Source organism: Lonchura striata, chromosome 2, assembly GCF_046129695.1.
Source record: "Lonchura striata isolate bLonStr1 chromosome 2, bLonStr1.mat, whole genome shotgun sequence".
Classification (NCBI taxonomy): Eukaryota; Metazoa; Chordata; class Aves; order Passeriformes; family Estrildidae; genus Lonchura; species Lonchura striata.
The window spans coordinates 79,142,938-79,169,348 of NC_134604.1; the positions used below are offsets into that span (position 1 = coordinate 79,142,938).

The 26,411-nt window shown below is 36.4% G+C and overlaps 1 protein-coding gene across 5 annotated transcripts in view; it reads right to left on the minus strand.

Annotated features, from left to right (window-relative positions):
* NALCN (sodium leak channel, non-selective) overlaps nt 1-26,411 on the minus strand; it is a 231,773-nt gene that overhangs the window by 89,710 nt on the left and 115,652 nt on the right. For all 5 annotated transcript variants that reach the window (XM_021530247.2, XM_021530244.2, XM_021530245.2 and 2 more), the window contains 4 exons: nt 20,932-21,063; nt 14,740-14,907; nt 10,138-10,329; nt 2,298-2,435 (listed from right to left, as the gene is read on the minus strand). In XM_021530247.2, coding sequence (XP_021385922.2) covers nt 2,298-2,435; nt 10,138-10,329; nt 14,740-14,907; nt 20,932-21,063 — 630 coding nt within the window. The remainder of the gene's footprint in view (nt 1-2,297; nt 2,436-10,137; nt 10,330-14,739; nt 14,908-20,931; nt 21,064-26,411) is intronic.

Consider the following 26,411-nt stretch of genomic DNA (forward strand, 5'->3'; position numbering starts at 1 on the left):
AACCTGTTCATTCTATGATACTCAATACATGCTGCTCAAAGCATAGCAGTTAAGGAAGTGTACTTCCATGCCACAAAGAAGAACAGTACTCATTAAATCTATCAGCCCTTACCATCTTGCTGATTCATGCACTGACATATATTATGGCAAGACTTTCATTAACTCCCTTTTTGCTTTTTTCCAACAAAAACCAAAGAAAATGCACCACAAAAAAAAACTTAAATGCAAACTTGTTATTTGTTTAACTTCCTCTGCCACCATCTCAACTAATTACAGTCCTTGTTTCCAAGAGAGTGAGTCTTTTTTGAGCTTCAGTTTTTCTTTGCCTTCTTATGTGAAACCTATTAATTTCTTTCCAAGTCTCTACAGTCTGCTATGCCAAATGCCTGCAATTATCATTCTCAATTCTAATTGTCCCCCTTTTTCTGGTTGGTGAAAGTAATTTCTTCATTTGACTTTGCTCTTATTATTCTCTGACGGCTGTTTATTCTTAGAATGCTTCTTTTTGGTTTTAGTAGCAGCCCAACCATTTTCATACTCCTTTACCAGTTCCATGTTATTTTGTTTTAAATTTCTTTTGCCTATAGACAAGTCTGTCCTACATAGTTTCCCTTCTGAAGTTTAAGGAAGATCTTAGAATTGAACCCAAAATTTCATAAGCTCAGATAATTCTGCAAAGTTGTCTTTGCAGAGTTTCTTCATTCATGTAGAATTTGCATAGGTGAATGAGAACAAAAGTGTACCCTTATGGAGCAAAGCAAGGACTGTGTATTTAAATGCAAATTCCCTGCAAAAGGACTGAGGATGGTGTACAGAAAAGTGACTTCCCTCCTAGCAAAATCAGTGCTTTCAGTAAACAAATAGAGAAGTCCCAGATGATTCTTTCAAAATAAGGAACATAAAACAGAATACTAAAATTGCTCTTACATCTAAATTATTTCTCAATTAAGATATGAAAATTTAGCAAAGAGGTCACTTGACACAATTTTCATTTACGGACTTGCTTAATAATCATCTGAGAAGTAAAAATGAATTATGATTACAAAGCACTCTTGAAGAATCAAAAAAACATCAATAAGATTCTCTTACCAGTAAATGCTTTCAAATCTATGACCAAAACCACACCACAATTATAACTTCAATTTCCAAGGAGTTTAAAAAATCACTCCAGCATGAAAAATTGTATTTTCCGTGAGAAAATTACATGTCCTATATATCTTCTGATATATACATTTGTTTGGCTTATACTTTGATGTGATTAAGCAGCTCTAAGAGCAGGAAATGCACTTTATTGCCATTTATAAAATAGTCAAGTTTTGAATCCATATGAAGGAATCCATTGCACCCACAACTGTAGTCCAACTATTCAGTCTTTAGAAGTGAAATGGGATATAGTGTAAAGTAAAAAAAGTAAATGGAAGCTGGCAGAGATTGTAGAAATGCAGTTAGTACCTTATGTAAGTAGACATGTAAGCAAAGAAAGAAAATTGAATGACAAAGTGAAAATAAGACTATGTGCATCAAAACCTGCAGTGAATGGAAAATAAAAAATGAGCAATAGTAGGAGTGAATTAAGGGGGCATAAAATGGTTATTTTCCTGATTGTGGTATTTTCTCTGTGTTAGTATTAAAATAGAGCAACAAGCCCTTATTGATACATGATAATCAAAGAGAGTTTTCCTTCACATTTTCTCTATGAAAGAATGTAATAATCATGTTTGAAATATATACAGAAAAAAAGGTTGATTTTTGGTTTTTATATAATCCACATTTCTGTTTGCATGCAGGAACTGCTGTATTAGTTCTCATAATTTATTGCTTAATATACTATAACATATATTTTCCATGCACTGATTTTGTATCAGGCAACAGGACAGTAGGGATGACTAGTTAAGGGTTTATATTGTAAGGTTTTACACTTCTCACTTTAATTGCTGTTGCAAAGAGAATGCAATGAAAGCTGAGGAGACCACTTCTACATGACAAATAAATAATCACTTAATTCTGAAATCATTAGAGCTGTGAAGGTACAAGGCAGATAACAATTATATTGTTAGCCTGGCAGTGTGACTTGGATCTAAGAAGAACAACACGTCACACCAGAACAAAGGCCACCACCTCATGTCACAAGGCTGAAGGGTAAATTTATTCTACCACATCCGCAAACTAAAATCTTCCTATGCTAAAAATGAGCATCACAATTATTTTTAACTAGTTGAAAACAATAAGTAATACAAGATCTATGAGAGTAGTTCAAAATTAAATGAAGCACAACACATTTGCGACTGAAAACTTACCAGAGTAGCAAAAAGATGATATAGTATAAAATAAATAGCAACCACTGGTGCCCACATATGTCCTACAGCATTCAGTGTCTGATCCATAACATCGACCCACCCTTCCTGTGTGAGAATCTGAAACATTGACATGAATGCCTGCAAGAAATAGAGTTGCAAACATATTAACAAATTATACTGATATGGTTTTATTGACACATTTCTAAAACTGATTTAACAGAGGTGCACACCTGTTTTGGTTAGCTTTTTAAACCTTATCAAATGTGTTTAACTTTTAAAGCCAAGTAGAAGGCTAAAGGAGAAATAAATAGCTTGATCTTTGTCAGAACTGTAATCTTCAATTTTTAACACAACCCTAGCTTCATTAGCATATACAAAGAACCTTTTGGTTTCCTTCATGGCTAAAAAATAGGATAAATATTCTAAGCATCATAGATTATTGTTTTGAATATTATACTGTATTGTAATTTTTTGATTATGTTCTTTCTTCCATGTTTCCTCTCTCTAAATTTATCTATAATAAAGTGCTATAATTAAATGTGACCATAAATTATGTTATCTTAATAGCAGAAGCATCTGAGGCACTCCACAGATGAGACTAACCAACACTTGGCAAGGTCTCTGCACCTGCACTTGATTCAGCCAGTCAGACTTTTCCTCTATATTTTGTGGATAGCATTTTTTGTGGAACTATTCCTGCAACATTTTCAAATTCCTTGAGACCAGGTGCACGTGTCAAAAGCAGAGGAAGTAATGGGCATGGTTCAAACAATTGATTTATTTAGTGATAGGAAAATATTAAATCAGATAAGCCTAGAAGCCAGACACCTTTGAAACGTCAGCTGGAGCCTACAGCACCAACAAGAATTGAAATCAACATGAACAATGTGTAACTACAAGATGTACATCCTACACAGACATTGAGGAATGCACACTGCCTAAGAAAAAGAAGTTTGAGTATAGTATCAAAGTGAAATATCTTGACTGTCTCAATGAGGCCAAACTATTGCACAAGTTTCTTTTGCTTTTGCCTGACATTGAAAGCATTCTCTTTCCAGACAGTAAGGATCAAAGCTGAAGTTTATGCAAAACAAAAAAAGTGTTAGAAACTGGAAACAACAATGCAGCTTACAGCTAACAGGATTCCTAGAATTCAAAATGTTAACACAGTTACAAGGATGTATTACACCTGTGCTCAGTGTGCCCAGCAGCAGCAGATTAATACATTAATGCAATGGCACAAAGAGAAAAGGATTCTTCTTGTCAAACCTGTGAGAAAACAGTATCCAGGCAGCCCTTCACTGCAATTTACCCTAAGCCAAAACCTGTGCTGGAAAAGCTGAAAACACATAGCTATACAAACTAATGTGCTTGGGAAACAATTAAATGGTTCTAATTAATTTTTAAAGATGCTGGCAAAAATAACTGTGTGGGAGACCTCAAATTTATATTATTATTATAAACCACAGGCAAATACTTTGCTTGGGCTCTTTATCAAATTTATAGAGTTTTTCAAACAAAACACTGATTTCTCTAAGATGTTTCTTCCAATAGTTCTTCTAAACCAAACCATTAAGGTTATATCCCCACCCTTAGGGGAGACCACTCCAGATTGTGACTTCTCACCTGCAGTAAAAGCAGATTTACTCTAGAGAAGACTGTCCATGTGCATGCACACAACACTTGGTTTTGCCCCTGTGTAATGTCCCCATGGCTAACAATCATTAATATTTGGTGACAAGAAGCTGGTTCAAACTATATGAAGCAGGATGTGGCATGACTCGTATAATGAAAGCAAATGTATATCAAGGGCTATGTTCTTAAAATTTGACAGGAGGGCCTGCAGTTACAAAGCATACTGAGATGGGGTAGCAGGGCTGGGTAAGGCAGAGACAAGCTAATCCAGTACATCTTGTTATGCAGGCACTGCATAAAAGACTCTGCCTTTCTGGAGTCCTTTCTGGACTCTGCCTTCTCAGTGTGAGAGGACAATTTCCACATCTGTACCTGGGGATTGCCTTGGAGAAATTTCACTGGAACCAGAAAAGAAGTTACAGAAGACACAAAGCAGTATCAGAAGACCACTGATACTGCATGTCCATTCTTTCACTGACCACTGATAAGGATCCTAGCACTAAGGCTTTTTCTCCTCTGTTGGTTTAAATACTACATATCTTAACATGCAGAAAGTGAATCTTGTTGCCTCCAGGTCATAGTCAGAGGAAGAACTATGAGTTTTTACTCTATTACAGAGTTCACAAACATTTAGCTTCTGAGTGTTTTATAAGTCATTTGCCTGATGATTCACACAAAAAAGCCCCTCATCAAAGTCCAACTTGATTTCTTATTGCTTCTGCGTTCTGTGGCACTCTGAAGCAGACAGAAGCACAGACACCCTGCTAGGTTAAGACCAAGAAGTTGAGTATTATTTTTACAGTTGCTTTTCAGAATTAACTCACACTAATCAAATTTTCAGAGATACTTAAACCTACAAGACACAATTGCAAGAAGTGAAGCTGAGATGAACATGGAGCAGACCAAGGCATCCAAATGAGAAATCACACATGTTCAGAGAGAAGTTAAACATCAGAAACATCAGACTTTTATTTCTACACCAGAAACATCCTGACCAAATGTAAAGTCCCAGGCTTTCTTTTGAACACAAAGGACAAAGGCTAGCATGAACTAGAAGCAGCAGAAAAAAATGCTGGCAACTAGTTTTCTGTAAATTCTTTAGGGTGTTTAAAGTCTTTGGTATGCCATATATTTGGAGAGGCCAAGCACAAGGGCTGAAATTTGTACAGTGCCCTATGCTTTATGTTTTTGCCAGTATTTTGGCCTTAACCAGCAGATTGCCAACGTGCAGCCACATTCTCCCTTCAAATGAGTGCCCCCTCCTAGCCATGTGCACTGACTCTACATTGCACAAAAATACAAACTCTTAGTACTAACTCTTCTCCTTATTATAAAATAATTTGCTCCTCATGCAAGACATGGAGAGTAAGAAACATTTGGGATCTTTATCTAGGAAAGGCCTTTTGTAGCCAGCTCAGCATGCATGAAAGAAGCAGAAAATTCAGCCCCCTTTAGATCTACCAGGGGTGCTTTAGGGTGAAGAAGACAAAAACCCCATCAGTGCTCAGCACTGCTTCTCGGGTCTCAGCTTCCCTTTGTGATAGGAAGCTGAAGATAAACCAGGCAGCTGTGATTGCCTGCACTCAGAGCCAGTGGCCATCGTACCTGATTGGTGTGGCACTCCTTGCTGAAGCGTAAGGTGGGCACTACATTAAATAATACACCCCACTGCTGGCTTTAAAAATACCTGAGGGACTGGATAACTGAACTAGTGCAGTATCCTTTCTTTTGAATCACATTTAATTACCACAGCTTACTGCTTAAAAAAAAAAATATATATATTTTACTTAATTCTTCAAGTTTATATTTCTTAATTCCTCAGGTTATAGAAATAGCTTCAGTACTACATTGTGGACTCATCATTAATACAATTAATAATAGATTAATATGGAGAAGATATTAATTTAATATAAAAAAATCTAATCTTCCATCCAAATGTTTGTCAGGAATGCATATAGTTTTATAAAATGGCCTTTCAATATAATTTAAGCATTTTATTATGCCATTAAATTTCAGTATAATTCAAAACATTAGTATTAAGTAAATAAGGCAGTGCACAATGAATATGTGCTTTGCACCAAGCAATCTTATTTGGAGCAAGTTATTTTTAGCTGAAAGGTGTACCTCCCACTGTTTATTTTAAAATTAATTTGAAATGCAACTAGCTGACAGAATCAACATCTGTGAAAACTAGACTTAGATATTTATGCAAATGGTGATTTTCTGAATTAATTTGTGTTATAGAAAAGATTGTTATTTTCTTTGAGTATTTATGTCCTATTACTTAATGAGCTGTTTTGATGATGGAAGTCAAACTACCTTTTTATTTATAGTGAAAGATTGGCAAAGTTTTGGTAGAATAGATGAGCCAAAGTGCCATTTCTGACATCTTGTCCAGCTGTTACAGGGGTGGTGCCACACAAATTGCTACTTACAGTTATAATGTACTTGTCTTGTAACGGATGCTTGTCCACAAAATTTTAAGGACCAAATCCCACTGGCCTAATTCATAGAAGCAGTTCTAAAATCATAGGGATTTCTTCTGCAAATTAAGGTCATGGGATTAAGGACATTGCTGTAACATCCTGCTACCAGCATAAACTTATGTTTTCCTCCTGACACAGTCAAAAGGGCCCAGTAATACCCTGAAAGAAGAGTTGCCATCCTTTAAAAATGTGTCAGTGATACTCTGATCTTAACTGTATCAGAGAATTAAGACTGCATTGCTCATCTTTTTTAATGGGTGTTACTTAGGTTGAATTAATATCTCACATAAGAACCTTTTCTCAAGGTTAAGGCTAGGAGCAAACACTTGGTTTTGTGAAAACTGGGGAATTGTTGTGATCACTTGGGCCTGGATTTCATCTTGGGTTGACCCATTTAAAAGAAGGGCAGCATTATCAACTTTGCCAATGGAGACAGAGCAGTCAGCACATGGCTGCAAACTTCAAAACAAACCAGGGAATGGAAGTCAGAGACAGTAACAATGTGTTTTGTTCTCCATACTGTGAATTTTCTTAGCAACTGCCTTATACCTATACCTTCTTCAGGGGGCCCAGCCACCCCTGTCCTTCCTCATGGCTCAATATGTGCAGCCCAAGAAGACATGCAAAAATAAGAGATAGCAGATGGTTAAAAACAGTAAAGCAAATATCTATATTTTTGTACTTAGTATTAGAGAGAAAGCCAGTCCATTTGGCAAGTTGTAATAGCCAAAAGAAGGGTGAAATTAGTAGCTATGGCAACAGTGAGCTTGTGCCTATTGATTTTCATCAGGAAACCATGTGAAAACATGCAATTTAGAGGCATTAGCAAAAGGAGGAGGTCTATTTGTTCCAAAACCCATACTGTGCCTTCTTATAAAGCACTTAGTTTCAAAATGATTTTAGGTTTTGTCTGTTTCAATGTAGAAAGCACTTTAATGTAGAAACTCAAAATTTAGCCTTTAGTGTCACCATTTTTGTTGTCATGCTTTCCTCCCTGTATTTTTAACTGAAAAAACTCACAGCAACAATCCTGGCTATTTAAGGTTTGCTCTTCTTTGAAGGTAAGCTCCTAATAATTTATCTTACAAATTCTGGTATTGCAGACTTAATATCATCTCATATGTTATATAGCATGTCTTCAGTCATGTTTTGAAAATAATTAGAATTGCATTATTGCAAATTGATTCAGTGTTATTTCTTCAGGGAAGAAAATTTGAGAACTCCCAGACTTTGCTAGGAAGAACCTACTCCTTCAGAGGAATGCCACAATTTCACACCACCAATCACAATTTTGAGTACAAAATTTTCACTGACTTTTAACCTAATAAGAGATGCTTCACTATAAAACTACAAAAAGAAACCACATACTGTAAATGTTACACTTCTGAGCAAATATAACAAGGTGAATATGAACACATGAAAAAATTAATGAACTCATGCTTCTGGCTATCATATGAAAAATATTGAAAACATTTCAATTCAGTATTGCTGGAATGTTAATACTCTTACTCTTAACTCTGCTGTTAACAACTCTTTTATTGTTGTTAACAGCTCTTCTCTTTTTCAAGTACTTAGGTTAGAAACTAGAAGACCAGTAAAGACATGCCCTGTTTGTCAAAACACTGTATAATTTGCTTGAGAAAATATTTTCTCACTCTTAAAACATGTATTTAGTATTTACATATACCTGTTAAAATTCAATATGCTAGAAGCCCTTGTTGAAGTTTAAATGGAAGCAGATTAAAATGCTCAAAATAGTCCAAAATTTTACTAATGTATTGATATAAATTGGCCATTTTTAATTTCAAGTGGATCTTTCTCAGGTACTTATATAACTTTATCTAGTTAAAACGTGAAGCTGATTGCAATCCTATCTTATTTTTACCATACTACAATTATTCTTTCAGGACTTTCACTGACATTTTGCATAAATAATAAAATAATTCTAAACCAAAATTCCATGGTGATTTTAAACCTGAAGTTTTCTTCAGAAGTTGTACATGAGAATTGAGAATAGAATATGGTGGTAATATTACCTGATTTAGAGACTTGACTTAATTAGGAAAGCTTAAGTTTTATTTTATTTCTTTTCTTCACATTTAATGAATGATACTGAATATCTAATCCTAGTGGCTGCTTTTCTAAGAATATTTTCCAAAATAGAAAGCACGGTGTTACACTATTCCCTGTGGGTAGGCATTTTTTTGTCCCAAATTGGATGGCCAGCTTCCCATAGATCCCATAGACCAAGATCAGCTTGATAATTACAAATTGTTGTTTAGGCATTTTCTTTGCTAAATACATGACCCTTGAGGCTGCCTTATTCATTGTTATTTAATTGTTCCATCCAATGCACTTTCACTAAAATAGATACATTGGATAACCAAACTGGAATGACAGAAACAAATAAATTGTCACTGGAAGCAATCCATGTACACTCAGTCTAATCCGCTATTACAGAAATTGCACTATTTTCATTCAGAACAGTGTGCTTCAACAAACATGTTAGCTCCAATTTCCACTGATTTTCAATGTTCTGTTCTGAATTAACATAATGCCCATAAATATCCATTATTTATACCCAAAAAGCAAACACTTATTTTGTCAATGTAGACAGGTTTTATAGCCCTGTGTAAAACAAGCATTCTTGTACAAATCAAGAACAACCACTTTGCTAATATGAAGATATAATAACTTATATATGTTTTATATAAATTCTCAGGCTAATACTCATGCCTGTGGACATGAATCCTCTTCCTGTAACATGACAGAGTAATGTTAAGCCATATGATGTGTTGTGTCATCACCACAATGCATGGGCAAAATTTCTGTGTTCCCTTGACATCAGAAATAGAATACCTACCACAAGGAAAGATGGTTTTCACTACAGAAGGACTACAGGAAGGCTATTACATCCAGAAAATACCTTTTTTAAACTGATACATATGGAGATAAACTGCTTCATGTTTCTAAGAAGGAAAGGAAGACTGCTAATGTAATAAGAAATATGATAGACTCTGTCCTGGTTTGGGCTGGGATAGAAATAATTTTCTTCCTAGTAGCTGGCACAGTGCTATATTTAGGGTTTAAGATGAGAATGATGTTGATAATACCCTGATGTTTTAGTTGGTGCTGAGCAGTGCTTGCACAGTGTCATGGGCTTTCCTGCCTCTCACCCCACCAGTGAACAAGCTGAGGGTGCACAAGAAGTTGTGAGGGGCAGGACAGGTGACCCCAAATGACCAAAGGAATATCCCATACCATATGGCATCATGGTTACCATATAAACTAGGGGAAAGCTGGTTATGGGCTGCAGACTGGAAGCTGGAAGAACATGTACTGAGCAATGGCACTGTGAGGCACTGATTTTGTATATTCTAATTCTTTTCTCACTATTGTCTCTCCTTCTGTTTCTGTCCTACTAAATTTTTTTTATCTCAGCCCAAAAATTTTACGTTTTTCCCCCCTCAATTCTCTCCTCTATCCCACTGCAGGGGGAGGATTGAACAAGTGTCTGTGGAATGTTTAGCTGTACTGGCCAGGTTAAACCACAACAGAATCACAAAATCATTAGGATGGAAAGGACCTTCAAGATCACTCAGTCCAATCATTTACCAAACACCGCCAGTCATTTACAAACACTACCATTAATGGTAAGAAAATATCCATGATAAGAAAATAGTGACAAGCAATAAGTAATCAGTCCTTTTTATACTTGCCCTTGGAAAGGTTGTAAATCTATCCAGTTCTTCCACAAAGCAAAACATCTGTAAACTGATTGCTGACATTACGATCAAAAGGCTGGCAGTAAATACTACCAAACTCCCAAGTTTTTTTCCTGGTCCAAATATCTTATACACAAAATCCTCCAAAGCAGGAGATATCTTTATAAGTCGAACTACTCTGAGAACCTGGAAGAAAGAGAAAAATGCAACTGTATCAATTTTTTGATTATCACATTAATCAAAAACTTTCAAAATACCAGACATTCATGGCCAAAAAGGGACCTACAGTCTTGTAAACCAATAAATATCAAGTTGCCACCACTTGTAATAGATGACAAGTTGTGTGTTAGGTTAAAACCACAAAACCAGAAACATAAACAGCATTGAGGCATACAGGCATGGGAGGGCCCAAGGTCTCCAAGGCTGTAGTCAACTCACCAATCACAAAGAGTCATTACAGAAATGCAATTGGTGAAACTGGCTTTGGGGTAACATCAGGAACAAAAATATAGACAAAACACACCGCAGATATTAAATATGAATGTAATGTGGAATTAAAGATCAAAGTAGTTTTATAGTGTGTTACCAAACATGAGAATGCCCTCAGGCAAGAGACAAGTGCATCAGCCTGAATTTAGCAACTGAGAATCTACTGAAGTACTAGGTAAATGGCTCCAGTTTGATTATCATAATTTGTTTACATTTCATTCTTGTACTAAATGGACAGGGTTTTGAACAGGTTTTGATGAAAGCTCTGCTTTGAGCAGCAGGCTCAATGAGATGGCTTTGAAAGGCCACTTACACTTAGATTTCTCTGATTTTATGATGTTTATTATACCAGGTTACATATTCACACAAAAAAACTGCCAAGTCTTCTTCCACAGATCACCTTTCAATTTCAGTGATCTGAAGCAAAATTATTTGGCATTATGTACCACAATAACCTAGTAAATTTGGTAATGAACATATTTTGCTATTTCATATTATATATAACATAGGAAATTTTGGGTTGTGTTTCTCAGTATCAGAGAAACTCAGTATCTCACAACAGCATTGTTTGCCCCTGACATATCTAACACCTCTCAGTACTGGCAGCAAAACTTTGATCTTGTGTGGAACTCCTGGCCCATTCACTGCTGAGTCTACTTTGAAAGAGCTGCTGACAGCTCTGATTCTCCTATTTCTGCCATTGATGTTGACACAGTGACATGAACATCAGTATCAACAAGAGGCAGTGGCAGCAGCATTAGTTTCTGAAGACAATGGACAGCAGCATATGGGGCAACTGAGAGTCTGCAGTGCTTAGGAATAAAAAAGGCTCTCTATTGCAAGGTATCACTTGGGTTTCCACAAGAAACATTGAAACTGAAAGGTAGGAATTACAGTGCAATTATTGTTTGACCTTATCTATAGGTCAAACTGTTTTTGGAAAGAAAATAAGTTGTTCATACATTGAGCTCACGGTGCCCTGTAGCTTGCTAATAATGTACACCTTTGGATTTTACATGAAGCTCATCTCCCTACCCACTTGTAAGGTATGCAGAATATGCTTGTCATCTAGATTTAACTACCAAAGGAGTGGGGGGAAGAGAGTGAGTCAACTCAAGAGAGCAACTTATTCCAAACATACCAGAGCCCTTACATGAGATGGGATAAGCATCCACTGTCTTCAGCGACAAGGGTCCTGGATTCAGAAGTTACACCAGACAGCTTAACTTTCACAACATTAGCACAAGGTGAGATAAAGTCCTTTCTTTGATATTGGTATAATGACTACATTACATATAACCTGAGTACTGAAACTGGTTACCAAGGCAGATAGTGAGATGAGTGATATTTACAAGTACTATTAAAATGTAAAAATGCTGCCTTCTTACTTACAAGATTTACTCATGGTGTAAATGTTAGCTCTGTTCCCATCAATACTAGTTTCAGCACAGACCCCAGTGGGGAGAAGATTTCATACTAGCTGGTATTCTGAGTGGTGTTTTAGATAAACTCAATTATCTGCCTTACTTTTTTCCCCTTTCTTTGGGGAACTTTAGTTGACCTTTAAGCCACACACTAATCTTATTGATACTATTTGGTTTCTTCATTTATTTTCATTAGGTAACAAATTGAATCTAGCAAAAGTACATTCTAATGAATTTATGCATTTTGTGTAATTGGATTGCAAATTGTATTACATCGAGGAGCTGTAGAAGATGCACTATTTGGATTAAATATAAAAATATATTAGAAACAAATCAAAATTAATAATACAAAAAAAGAACCACCACTTTGTTACAAATAATGGCTGAATCTCCTGCAAGGGATGACAGTTATTCAGAAAATGACCCAGCAGTATTTTCCCCAAGCACAAATACAGTACCATCTCTTCAGTCCAGTAGAGGTTAAATTCTGTTTAAATCTCTCCCTTTTATGCTGGTTCATTACACATCTCTGCAATAATATGCAAAATCTGTAACTTCTCCACTAATTTTATGTCCTACAGATATAGCTATGTAACAGTCCTTTGCTGTAGCCTTTCACAGAGGGCTTGCAAAGCAGCTTGAATGAATGCACAGTGAAAGCAAGGAAGATAGGTGGGAGGGTGGACAGTAGCCAATGTAGTAAAGACTGAGTGATGTGTTGGCAAAAGGTAATGATACAGACCAATGAATAATGCAAACTGAAATGAATGCAAGGAGGACTAGACAACCCAAACAATAATTCTTGCTTGCTATCCTGGAATGTGTCAAGAAGGACTTCTGTTTTCAGTAATCTGTTTTGTTGGCTGACAAGGAACACATTTACCCTGTCATCATGAATATCTAAACGCCTGGAAATCTGCCTAACATTAAGATGCATTCATGTGGAAAAGACATTTTGACCTTGGTTGATTTGAAAATGTACTATCTAGCTTGCCCAGAACTTAAGTGTGGAGGAATATGGTGTGTATCTTACATGGTGACTTCAAAGGTATTCTGCAACCTTCCAATCATTCACCTCCTAGGGTACTTGGATTGCAAAATACAACCCAAATCTTTCAGTGTAGCAGGTATTTCTGCTTGTAAAATGTATGTCTTTCATAGATATATATATAAAAAAAAAAATCACTTCTTGACATTTTCTGTCATAAAAGCTAGCACTGTGTAATTAAAAAAAAACACCACCACCACTGCTCCACTAAACTAATTAAATCCATTAAAAAGAAAATACTTATTTTTTTATTACCAGCACCTGCCTACATTTTAATCAAACTTTCAATCTTATGAGTTAGTGATGATGTCATCTATTTAGTCCAACATTCATAATTTATGCTGAAAATTCTTACAAATAAACCACCAGTTGTAAGAGGACTATGTCCTAATAAATACGAACCAATTATTAACTAAGTTGCTGACTGCTTTAACTGACAGCTCCCAGCTACTTTCTCTGTGCTTTTGACACAAGAGAGCAATTGCATACTCCTGACACATCCTCCTTCCTTGCATCTTAGATGCATCATGCTGCATTGAGTAACAACATTCTACATTTTGGACAGCAAAATCAAAGCTATAATGAGTTAAGAGTCTTCAAATTATATCAGGTGAAAACAAAATATATTTTTTTTCATCCTGAAAGCTTTCTTGAGGAGGTTTGCAGAACCATTTAGAAAAAATAGAGGATGACATTTGCAGAAATCTGAGAAGACCATTATGTTTCAACCCACACTTCGGGAGACTGCTTCGCCCATGCTGTATTCATGTTTACAGTATGTGTCACTCTAACTAATCCCATTTATTGACAGAACACTGTCTGATGATTTATTATTTTCCCTTATTGAGTATTACTTATTCACCATGCTAATCCATTGCTGAATAATGTGCAGATGTGAATTCTTTAATATATATATATTCTTAAAAAACCTCTTTATTTGGCCCTGGGGAACCTAACACATAATGAATACCAGTGCTTTTGCCCAAAACTGGACCAACCAACCCTAAGCACTTGAAGGAAGATGACTGGAAAATTGGTTGGGCTGGCTAACAAGAAGAATCAGCCAGAATGATAAATCAGAATTAGTGTTTTTGCAAGAAGAGCCTCAATAAACACACTCCCTCTAGATAAGGAATGGCTGGACATCTAAAAACCCAAGTCTAAGATTTTTTTTTTTTTTTTTTTTTTTACCTCAGAAGACCCACAGTAACTTAGCTTAGTATGTGACTGCCCCAGAGATGATTTGGAGAAACACCAGCAAGTGAATTAAGGCCTCAGGGAGAGCAGCCAGGAAAGCAGGGGTGGACACTATGGGAAGGTGATGTTGTAAACAGCTGTGTAAAAGGTCAAGGCTCAGTGAATAACAATGAAGAAACAAACCAGAACCTACTGAAGAGTACAGCTCAGATAAGAAATGGGAATTTCTGATAACAGAAAGGACTTCTCAGCAAAATTAGAAACAATATTATTTTTGTATATCCACCCAATGAACACAGTTAAAACTAGATATTTTTTATTTTAAAGTTATTCTCAAAATGAGCCAATACTGTGAGAAAATTGAATTTTGTGTGAAATGTGGTTGGGTAACATTTTAATTTGGTATATAGAGTAAAAAGTAAAAGTGGCTGATCATACCTGAAAATATGTAAATTGAGAGTGATAGAGATCTGGATAAATATGGAGAGTGGTTCCAATTACAAGCAGCAACTCAAACTTGTGAAGAGATGAGCTGATGTATCCTGTGAAACCCAAACACCAGATCTTCAGTAGAGCTTCTAAATCAAACAGAACTGTAAAAGCAACCTAGATGGATATATAAAATAAGAAAGATGCATTCAAAACACTGAGTTAAGTCAGAAGTTTCTTTGTCATGATGTCTATCAGGGCATTGTATGGCAAAAATAAAGATCTTTGTAATACTTAACAAAACCAACCATATTCTAAACAGAATAAACAATAATAGATTTCACTTCATAAAATTTTCTAGACTCAAAAAAGACAGGTAGATTTTATGATTTGGAAAGCATGAAGTAATAAATCTATCCAGACGATCATTCACTTTAAATACATACATAAAAAAGAAAATATGATGACATTACTTTTTCAAAATATGAAGAAACACATATGAGATTTCTGAAGAATTTCAAGAGATCTAAGAAAGACACCACAGTTTGAAAATTGCTACTTCAATTTTCTAAAACATCCATAGTTATATGACAACCAAAACAGGTAGAAAAGAAGTAATGGTTTTTAAGCATCTAAACCAAATTTTAAAAGGAGAGGAAATTTAAAGTCAGTCCAGAATTAATTAATTTTCATAATGATGTTAAAGAACTTGGACATGGTGGGAAGTTACAGGGGAAGAAATCTACTTGTAGGGAATGACTTTGGGATTCTTCCAGAGGCCTTTCTTGAAATATTTGCATAGTAAAATGCATAATGTTCCGTTTGAACAACAGCATAGGTGTACATCTTCAAGATTTATTTTCTCTTATTTCTCTCACTACCAAAAATCATTCTGGCTAGTCACACTTCCTCATGTGCCTTCTCAGTTTACCACTGTATATACAGTAAGATGTTCTTTTCCACAGTTTCCAACAGCCAGGATATGCAATGGAAATGCTTTTCTGTGACTCAGAAATGTTCCTTTCTGACCCTTTACACACACTGAGGTTTAAAAGAGGGCCTACAATAACACTAGGTCATATCTAATTGCAACTAATACTTTCAAAGTGCAGTACAAATAAAGAAAATACAGCTTAAATCTCCTTTGAGGAGAAGCATTATAGGTCTGTTAAGATGAAGAGACGAAGTGACTGTGGGACACTAACTGACTGTGGGACATGTGATCTACTGAATTTGGCAGGCGATAAAAAAGTTAGAGACTAAGATTTTAATCCTGACCCTGACAATGAAAATTTCTGGGATGCTGTCTTAAGTATTTATGTGATTTAAAATTTAAACTCTGCAGTCCATCAAAAATATATTTATCAACATGAAAGATGGAAGTTGTAAGATAGCTAAATAAAATTTTCCATATTTTATGTGTACAGGACTGTTACAAACAGGAGTGGAAATGGAAATTAAACACTGATGTTTATGCCAGACAGCGTAGGGACACATTTATGCTCTTATCCTCAAATGGATCTGGCCAGTTTTACAGCCTGTGTTCCAGGATCTTAAAGAGGTCTAGAACAATGAGCCAGGTTTGAAAAGACTACTTCTTTACATGAAATTCTTTAAGACACAAGAAAAATGTTTTAGCAAAAAATCTTAAAAGTAAAGCTCACTTTTAATGACACAGCATCTACTGAGTCCTAAAAGAAGGCCATTAAATTAGGCAAAATGGAGCAGTGGTTAGAAAGCAGCTGGGATTCAACTCAGAGCAGGTGGAATAACAATGCCATTTAAATACACACATACACACTTCAGAGCACATAGGCTTCCTATTAGAACAAGACTAACAAATATGATGTTAAGTGTATTTTAATTTATTCTAAAAATGTGTGGGCAGGATCATTTGCATTTCACATACTTGTCAAATGAATTCAAACCACTGGCACTTAAAAATGTATCAAATGGTTTGCATAACATCTGATTACATTTATACACCTGTCTTCCTGCTGACAGAGCTTGTATTTTTTTCCTTCCTTGTAATTAATTACAGGAGAAGATTCAGAATATCTGACTAGAACTTTTTGTTAGGTGTGAAATGCAATACAATTTTATAGTTTTGTGGGGTTTTTTTAAAGCTGGAATAATTCCTTTCATTGTGGTAGAGACAAGGCAAAAGCAAACTCATACAAGAAGCCAGAGCAGAAAAAGTAGATATAACACATAATTAGTCACCAAGCAGCCACCCTCGAGGAGCAATGGGCCATTTCCCTGATAGTCATGTCCCTTTTGGTCACCTGGAAGCTTTCTGGTATTAATCCCACCTTCATCAACATTACCTTTTGCTAGTAGCCACTCAACACATTTTTTTTGGCAGAGGCAGAGCTCACTATCAGTCAGCATCCAACAGTGACAGACTCTTTTACTGTGTTTTACTTGAAAGGTTACCAAGCTGCCAAGAAAGATAAGAATTCTTCCAAGAAGGATCAGTGGGATTAAGGGCACAGACCTCTACCACTTCCCTCACTACCAGATGTGACACAGCATTCAATCCTTCCTTCATCCAGTACAGGGCAAAGGCTACTCAAAGGCAGCAGTGCAAGGGGACAAGTTACAAAAGAAATGTAGGAGAAATTATAAAGGAACACCTGGTTTTGAACTCTGGTATTCAGACAGTATTTGTAGGAATTGTATGCATACGACAGCTAGTATGTAACATGTTATAATGGAAGACCCATATGAAAACCAGCATCCATAACTATTCTGTCTAGGTATTGAGCACTTAAAGTCAGCATCCTCATTAAAAATTACCAAAGTGTGTTTGAAGCTCTACTCTTTCCAGGATACTGCACTGAAGTTTTGAGTCATCCTGTTAAACTTCTGGTTTTGCTTAATCTGCAGGACTGATGCATACAGGTTAAAATGCCTATCAGAACCTCTTATTTGCTACTGGGTATACAAAATTATGCAAATAATGGATCTGGGTATAGATTAATTTCTTTTATCTTCTTGTTTAGCCTTTGCCTTCTTGAGTTTGTCTTTTCTTTCCAACAATGAAAATAGGTTTCTTTTCTTAATATGGAGCATCTCAATAAATTCATTTAGATTTGTTCACTGAGTTTAAATGGATGTATTTCTACAATTCTAGGCCACTACAATGTGTGATACATAAGACAGACCAAATGAGATATTTTATGAGACATGTCTTCTCCTAAAGCCAGCAGCTTCCAAGATAACTTCTAGAAAACAGATCAGAAAGCCAGATATACTTGCTGTAGTCTATCTGGCCATTTCCTTTAGCAAACTGAATCCTCACTGCTCTTGGCTGCTCAAGTCAGCTCCCATTGAAGAGAAAGCTTTCTGTAGACTACTCTAATGGAAAAGACAGAGCAACAGCAGTACATCCTGCTCCAACTAGTCTTCTTCACCAAGAAAACAAACATTGTGGAATAACCTGCATTGTCTGAGTATTCAGCTTTTTCAAGGCTTTTAAAAATATTTCCTTTGTACACCCTTTGTGCTACAAAGAGCAAGTTTCACAACAACCAAATAGGAAATTACACCAGCTTATCGACTTTTCCTTTCTCAGGATTTTTTTATTCTTATGCTCCTTGGATACTTTGTTCCTCCTTTTATAACAAACTAGGGTTTTGTTGGTTTGATTTTTATAGTGCCTCTAGTAAAAGCATCACAGGATTAAAAAAAGGAGAATCAAAACTAGAAAATCCAATAAATGGACATAAGAAATGCTTTACAAATAAAAAATCCCACCTTTCATTATCATAGAATACTTTACCTCATATACTTGGAAATGTAAAAAGGTAAACAAATGAGTTTTCTGACAACCTCTCCACTAAGAAATCAATTATCTAAGTTATGCAGAAAGAGAAAAATGTATTGTTAAAGAAAACTGGACATTGCTTATAGGACAGAATTATAATACACTAGTCTACATTATATACTCACCTCAAATAAACACTGGAAAGCATTTCTACCGGAAAAAAAAAAACCAACCCTACAAACTTTATACTTAAAATAAATTTTGAAGAGATTGTTTCTAGCACTGATTAATAAAAACATAATTATACCATATATTCAGAGCCAAAATAGAAATAGGACATGCAATGTTTCCTATTTTGAATATAAATAGAAATAATGTTATTTTGTTAAGAATCCAGTCTCTGCTTGCTGTATTCTGGGCACAAAGCAAGAATGCCTGCTGTGCAGAGTTCATGGCCTCAGGTTTTAATGCTGACTTGATTATTTGTTTCCAGCCAAGGATATTGTACTAGATTTGCCTGTGTCAGGGTTAATTTTCCCCATCATAGTCTGTATGGTGCTATTTGGATTTGTGCCTGACACAGTGTTGGTAACACAGGGATGTTTCAGCTGTTGCTGAGCAGCTCTCAAACAGTCAAGGCTTTTTCTGCCTCCCATCCCACCAGTGATCAGGCTGGGGGTGCAGAAGAAATGGGGAGGGGAAGCAGCCAGGACATATGATCACAACTGAACACAAGGATATCCTATGCCACAGGCATTGTGTCCAGCATATAAGGCTAGAGGTAGCAGAAGGAAGGGGGTGGGGGGGGGCGCATATTTAAAGTGATGCTGTTTGTCTTCCCAAGTTACTGTAATGGCTGATGGAGCCTGGCTTTCCTGGAGATGGTTTCCCTGCCCATTGGAAGTGGTGAATGAATCCCTTGTTCTGCTTTGCTTGTGTATATGACTTTTGCTTTACCTATTAAACTGTTTTTATCTCAACCCATGAGTTGTTTCACTTTTACTCTGACCATTCTCTGCCCCATCCCACTGAGGGAGAGTAAACAAGAGGATGCATTGGGCTGAGCTGCTGGCTGGGGTTAAACCATGATGGAGATCAAAGTGAGTTTCCCTGTCCTCAATTCTACTCTAAGATCTGTGGAGCATTTTGTAAGACAACCCAGTATTTGCTGGTTTTATTCCAATGTCTTATTTTCAGGATAATAATTTTCATATTCATGGTGTTTTTCAAATAGTCCTAGAACTTGAGATAAAACAAAGATATTGCATTTCACAATTATTCTTGTAATTGTTGTCCATGCCAACATTGACTCAATATTCATACAAAATACAGCAATCCCCAGCAACATGAGAGGCAGTGAAGAATGATGCATCCCTGCTGTCTTTATAATTTGCACTTTTTAAAGGTTTGGACTCTGGTGCTGTTTATAACAGGTTTTTTGCTTTTATTTCTGTCCCAGAACTGGTGAACTCTCAGCTTCATATGATTTTAAGATATCAGATACAAATTCAAAAACAAAGATTAAAACCAGATATAAATTCAATCTTAAAAAAAAGGAGATTCATAAAGCATTGTACTGTTATGGACTAAAGTGTTTAAAGTTGGACATGTGACTCTGAATATCAAACATATTTAAACATAGAAAACCACACAACAACCAAAACCAGAGAAACAACCAGGAACATTCTGCTATCATTCCCTCTAGTCTAAGAATGACCCCTCTGGCTCCAAAGGACTGTGTGACTATTGAAGCCAGGGAAACAACAGTAAGCATAAAGTAGGTATGTGCCCAATCCAGGCAAGGTTCTAGGATCTCTAGTGCATGCTTTACATAAGATCCTTGACCGGCTAATGACTCAAACAGGCTCCCTGTCAGAATGTCGCTTGTACCTCCACTTAACTGGTTCAGGAGCACAGACTTCTCCTTTGCAGAATTCATGACTGCATAAATGTTATTTTTTTGTAGTGTGCTCTTGAAATTGCTGAAGCCAGAATATTTGTAACACTATTTTGATTGTGCTTAAGGACCTTCTGTCAGCTAAGTATATATAAAATACAGATTATTTAGGAAGAAGTTCTATATTATATTTTTTAAATATAATGTTTTGTCATCTTTTTAAAGTTAAATTCTTCTGAATGCTACACTTCTGATAGAAAAAGATAGCAACTCAGCAGCAATGCATTGCCTGCAGATGTTATACTTAAGCCTCAGCTCACTACCACTAACATTTTGTTTGAGGAAATTGCCTTTCAAAAGGTTGTAAGATAGGGCTGTCAGCCATTGTCAGACAGAGGAAGTTGAACAAGTTAGCAAAGTATTCTTGGAATGCTTCAGGGAATAAAAAATTACACACTAAAATGTTCTTGACAATCACATTTTTTACTTTAGCTTATCTTGAAAATTACCCAGATAGTTGTTTTACCATACTCACCTCAGCAAGGTAAAATTCATCATATTGTCTCTTGAAATTTTCTCCTTTATAGTAGTTGCTAGCAGCAACAATCACATCGACAGCAACCATACTTAGTATGAACATATGAAATACAGATGATCTCATCATTTTCTACAAAAGAAAAAGTAAATTTTATAATCGAGTCCAACCATGTGCATTTTAAAGTTATTACATTGTCAAAACATAATCAGCTGTAATAATATGCTATTGTAAAGCATCTTTATATTATTTTCATGTATTACTCTTTAAAATAAGTTACTTCAACTGGTTTATATGTGCAGGTTTTGAGATTTCTTTTGTACTCTTAGTTTTTATTTGCCAATTGAGTTCTTACTGAAGGTTTATAATTTAATATGATATTTATTACTTTAGTATGTTTTAAAGCATGAAGAACACCTCTCTAGTCATTTGACCTTGTTTGATACTCCTGCATTATGATTTATTCATGCAAATCTCGATGGCTTATCTATCAGGAAAAAGTTACATCAATTCTATCTTGTGCACTGCTTTTGCTCAAGAAACGTGTTTTATGGTATTTACCTGATGTCAAACTATTGCCTAAATGAATAAAATACATCTACATATAGTAGATATACCCATCTGAGCCTATGACTATGAAGTACCCACAGATAATTCACATATCTGTGTACTTAATGCATTGTGTCACTGCTGCTGTAGCCACACAGAAGAGAGACAGGCACAGAGCAGTGCCCAGAAGTTTACATCTGTGAGATGCCAAAATATTACTGATATGATACATAAGATGTATTCAGAAGTTCAAAGAAGTAACTTGTAAGCACCCATCACAAAGACCATGCACTTATGATTTATCCTAAAAGCTAAACCACCTCCCTCACTGGGTCAGCCACAGTAGAAGCTAGAGTCAAACACAGAACATATTGTTATTGAACATACCGTTCTGTTCAAAAAAGAATATACTGCTATTTTATATTAAAAAAACTTTGAATGAATGGTCACTAATATTGATATTGTTTTATACATTTCCACAAGTAATAGAGTTCAGGTCTTTAATATGAGTAAGTTATGTACCATTATAGCTCCTTGTGTTTGTGTGTAAGTTGTAATTACAGTGGAAAAGGCCATTTTTATTTGTTCCTGAGTTTGTATGTAGAAGTGCCTAACAAAAGTTCAGGAAAAAGAGAACTAAAAATTTAGAAGAACTCTGCCTCCTTTCATCTTTTCCATAAAGATTCTGTGTACCTGTACTAGCTTATGTACACATAATCACACAATTATTTAAGTTGGAAGTGACTTGAGATGCTCTAGTCTGGTGCTGTCTGCTTAGGAAAAGTCAGCTAGAGCAGGTATTCCAGAACTTTGTTCAGTCAGAGTTTGAGTATCTTGACATATGAAGGCTCTGCAACCCATCTGTGCAACCTGTTCCACTATTTGACCACCTTCACAGTGAAAGAGTCTTCAGTTCATCACAGCTCTAGACTTTCTCCCAGAACTCAGGGGCTGGAGATTCCTGAAGGTCAGTCTTACCTACCAAGATGCATGAAAAAGGTCTCAACCATTTCTATGTCGCTGCCTTGCCTTGCAAGGTCTCCTAATCCTTTCAACAGCAGGCTCATATTTCTCTAGTCTTCCTTTTAATTCTCTTATACGTAGAAGCCCTTCTTGTTGCCTTCCATGTCATGGCAAATTCAATCCTATAACTCCGCTCTCAGACTGGGTACTTGTACTCCTCCTGGGCCACTTGGCCCTGATTCCATCTCTTTAATGTTTCCTTTTCAATTCCGAGTTTTTCCCAAAGCTACTGGTTCAATTATGTGGACCTCCTGTCACGTTTGATTGATTTCCTGTACTTTGAAGGAGACCATTATTCAACTTGAAGGAGGAAGATCCTTGAAAACCAACCAGTTCTTCTGGAACATTTAATCTCTATTACTGTCTGCTATGGGATTCTTCCAAGCAGACACCTGAACGTGAAAAAGTCTGAATACCAGGGTTGTGGTCCTATCTTTTGGCATTGTTCCTTCTTTGAAGGTTCCTGAACTCCACATTCTTATGGTCATTGCAAAAAAAGATGGCTCCTGAATCTCACAACCAGACCAATTTCTCCTTCCTGGCAAGTATGATGTCACTCCAGAACACCTGATCTCATCAGTACATGTTTTAGGAAGTTACCACCCCTGCAATGCAGAAATCTGGACTGTTTTCTGCTGTATTGTCCTTCTAGCAGAGTAATTACACTGCCCCAGGAGAACTGAGGCATGTGAAACTCATAGAATCATGGAACTGTTTAGGTTGAAAGGAATCTCAAAGATCATCTACTTCATAAACATGCAAAATTTAAGAAACACATATTTTTAAATTGGTAAGATATTTTAACACATTAGAAAATTCATATACATAGTTGTAAAATACTGTCTCAGTCTTTAAGGAGCTGAGATTGTTATATTCATTAAGAATTGTCAGTATTGACATTTTATGTGTAACCCTGCTTGAAGCTCAGAATCTTAATTAACCCTTCACATAGGGTTGTTGTGTGGCTCTTTTTTTGATGAAATTAGAACATAATATGGGATGTGTTGGAGGCTGGAAGGACTAATATTTGTTCAGCTTTTAGCAAAGCCTTGTGCCTGTCGACTGAAGAATTCATGCCCTCTTGAATTCCACTGGAGTTTAAGATAGCTTGCTTAAATTGAAGATGAATGGAGACTAGACACATATTTACAAGCATACAAGCTGATGGAATTGATTCTTGTCTCTTAATATCTGGATTTTTTTCTGTGAATTACAGGTAGCATTGCAGACAGAAGACAGCTCAAACACTTCTCATGCAAGCTGGCTTCCTTTTGACCTTAGTGACATAAAATGGTTGTACAATCTATTCTAGAAAGGGAGGTTCAGGAGAGAAGTCTTACATTTAGAAATGTACAGAATCAGCAGGGGTTAATAATACCTAAAGCACAGGTAAGTCATCAAAATAGTGGCTAAATAAGGTCTTTGATTTTTAAACCACAAGGCAAGCTATAAGAATACAATAATTAGATCTAGGGCTGCTGGCATCAATCATGCATTTTTTTCAGTGCTGTGATTCAAAACAGGTGTCATTCTATCCTTTACATTTCCATTTCACACAAATTCTAACCAGATAGTTAGTCTCTCTGCATATTTTACACTGTATTTTTAATGGTGTCAAAATTTCCATCATAATAATGAAGTATTCTCAATTGTGAAAGTACTTGCTAAAAGAAACTAGTAAGTGAGGTGGCAAAAGGCACTTTTATCTCCTTTCACAGGGAAGCAAAATGGTAATACAGGAAAAATAAAAATGCATAAACTGTCTTGATATACATCTATATATATGCATCCTTTATCATCTAGTCTGTACCTTCAGAGATTGTGATGATTTAGGAATGCTACTCCTCAATTTAGTGCTGCCACTGATATGCTCCAAACCACACTTGCTCACTCCCCCTTTCCCCCTCCCCTGCTAGTGGCTGGAGAGAAGAATTGAAGGCACAAAAGGTAAAGATCATGGGCTAAGAACAACTTACTGGAAATGGCAATGAGATAAGGAAATGAAGAGTTACAGCAATAACATTAATAACAAGCATACAAAAGGGAGGTGAGTGAACCACACACAAAATGTTCAGAACCAGCATTACCCGAGCACTCTGTCACTCTCTCCAGAAGGAAAGACTCCTTCTTGCTGCAAGAGACTCCTTTCCCCCTGACCCCAGCAATGACATGAGGTGGTATAGAATAGCCTCCAGGTTCTAGCCATGCCCTGTTCTGGCCACTGCAAAGACTAATCTTGTTCTGGCCAGAACCAGAACAGACAGTCATAAAAAGATTTTGCTGTGCACATTTAATCCTGGAAAATAAATAGCAATAACAGAAATAATATCTTAGTCATACTTTGGTTCACAGAATCACGGAATGCCTAAAGTTGGAAAATACTTTTAAGACCATCAAGTCTAACCTAGCACCACCACCATGTTTACCATTAAACTGTGTCCTCAAGTGACATAGCCACATTTTTTTTTTCAAATTCCAGGGATGGTCACTCCACCACTTTCCTGAGCAGTCTATTCCAAAGTTTTACAATCCTTTTCATTAAGCAATTTCTTCTAATATCTAATGTAAACCTCCCATAGTGCAACTTGAATCCATTTCTTTTCACCCTGTTGCTTGTAAGCTGGAGAAGAGAATGATCCCCACCTTACTCAAATCTCCTTCCATATAGCTAGAGAGAGGAATAAGGTCCTCCCTGAGCCTCCTGTTCTTCAGGCTAAACATCCCCAGCTCCCTCAGCTACTCCTCATAAGACTTGTGCTCCAGCCCATTCACCAGGGTCCTTGCCCTTCTCTGGACTCTGCAGCATCTTTTATTTTTCTGTGAGATTCAATAAAGCTTGTTGTCAAGGTCGCCTTCCCAATGAAACAGAAAGGAAACTATACACTAACAGAAAGTATTACACTGGCATAATATGACTCAGAGTTAAGATAATAAGGAAGGAGGCTCAGAGAGGACTCAAGCCAGGCACAGGCAATGTAAAGACAGAAACAGCTAGCTGAGGCAACAAATTAAGAGACAGCTGTGGTGAGGAACAATAAAAGCACCTAGGTGCTGGCAGTGAGACAGAGCACACAGGGCCAGCAAGATGGAGGTATCTGTATAAATACCTCCACTTCACACACAGCAAAAAAGCTATGCTGAGGAGATTAAAAAAAAAAAAATCATTATTTTTAAATCCCAGGTCTGGCCAGTTCATGGGGGCCAGATTGGTATCTGTGTTTCTTAATTTTTTCTATGTCATGTCACAAATGCTGTGCACGATAAGCAGCTTTCCTGTTGGCCTCTTAGACAGATTGCTGTATCTTTAGGAGATCAATCACAGTGCTCTAACCCACACACCTACTGTGCCCAGCTTCTCCCCTACTCTAATCTGCCTTAGTTTGTTCTTTCTGCATCACAGAATTTTAATTTGTATTTGTACCCTTAAAACACTTTAGACACACCTCTGCTGCTATGTTCAACCATGAGAATCTACCATGTCTTTACATTTATCTGTATTTGGAATGAGGACTAAATGAAAGTTGAATTTAGTCCACAGCTCTTGCCCAAGCCTTGAAAGTCATTCTGGATCATAAGATCAGCAGTGTATCATTTGTATTACAGCTCTTTTCAGAGCACATAGGCATGGAAAATTCTCCATGCAAACTTGAAGAGGAGACATAATGCCAATTTTTGTTCTTGTTTAATTTACTGACCTTTTTTTAGCCCTTGGATGTGTGTTTCTTAAGCTGTGTAGGAATGAGATGAAAGAAATGTTCTGTGTTGCTGTCAGCCAGACACATGGTAAATTGTATCTAATATTAAATTGGATTTAAGATTAGCTGTGTTGAAGAAGTCTCAAGTGAAATGCCCTGCTGCTGCCATCGATCAAATATAACAGTGGAGAATTTCTGACATTTACTGTGAAT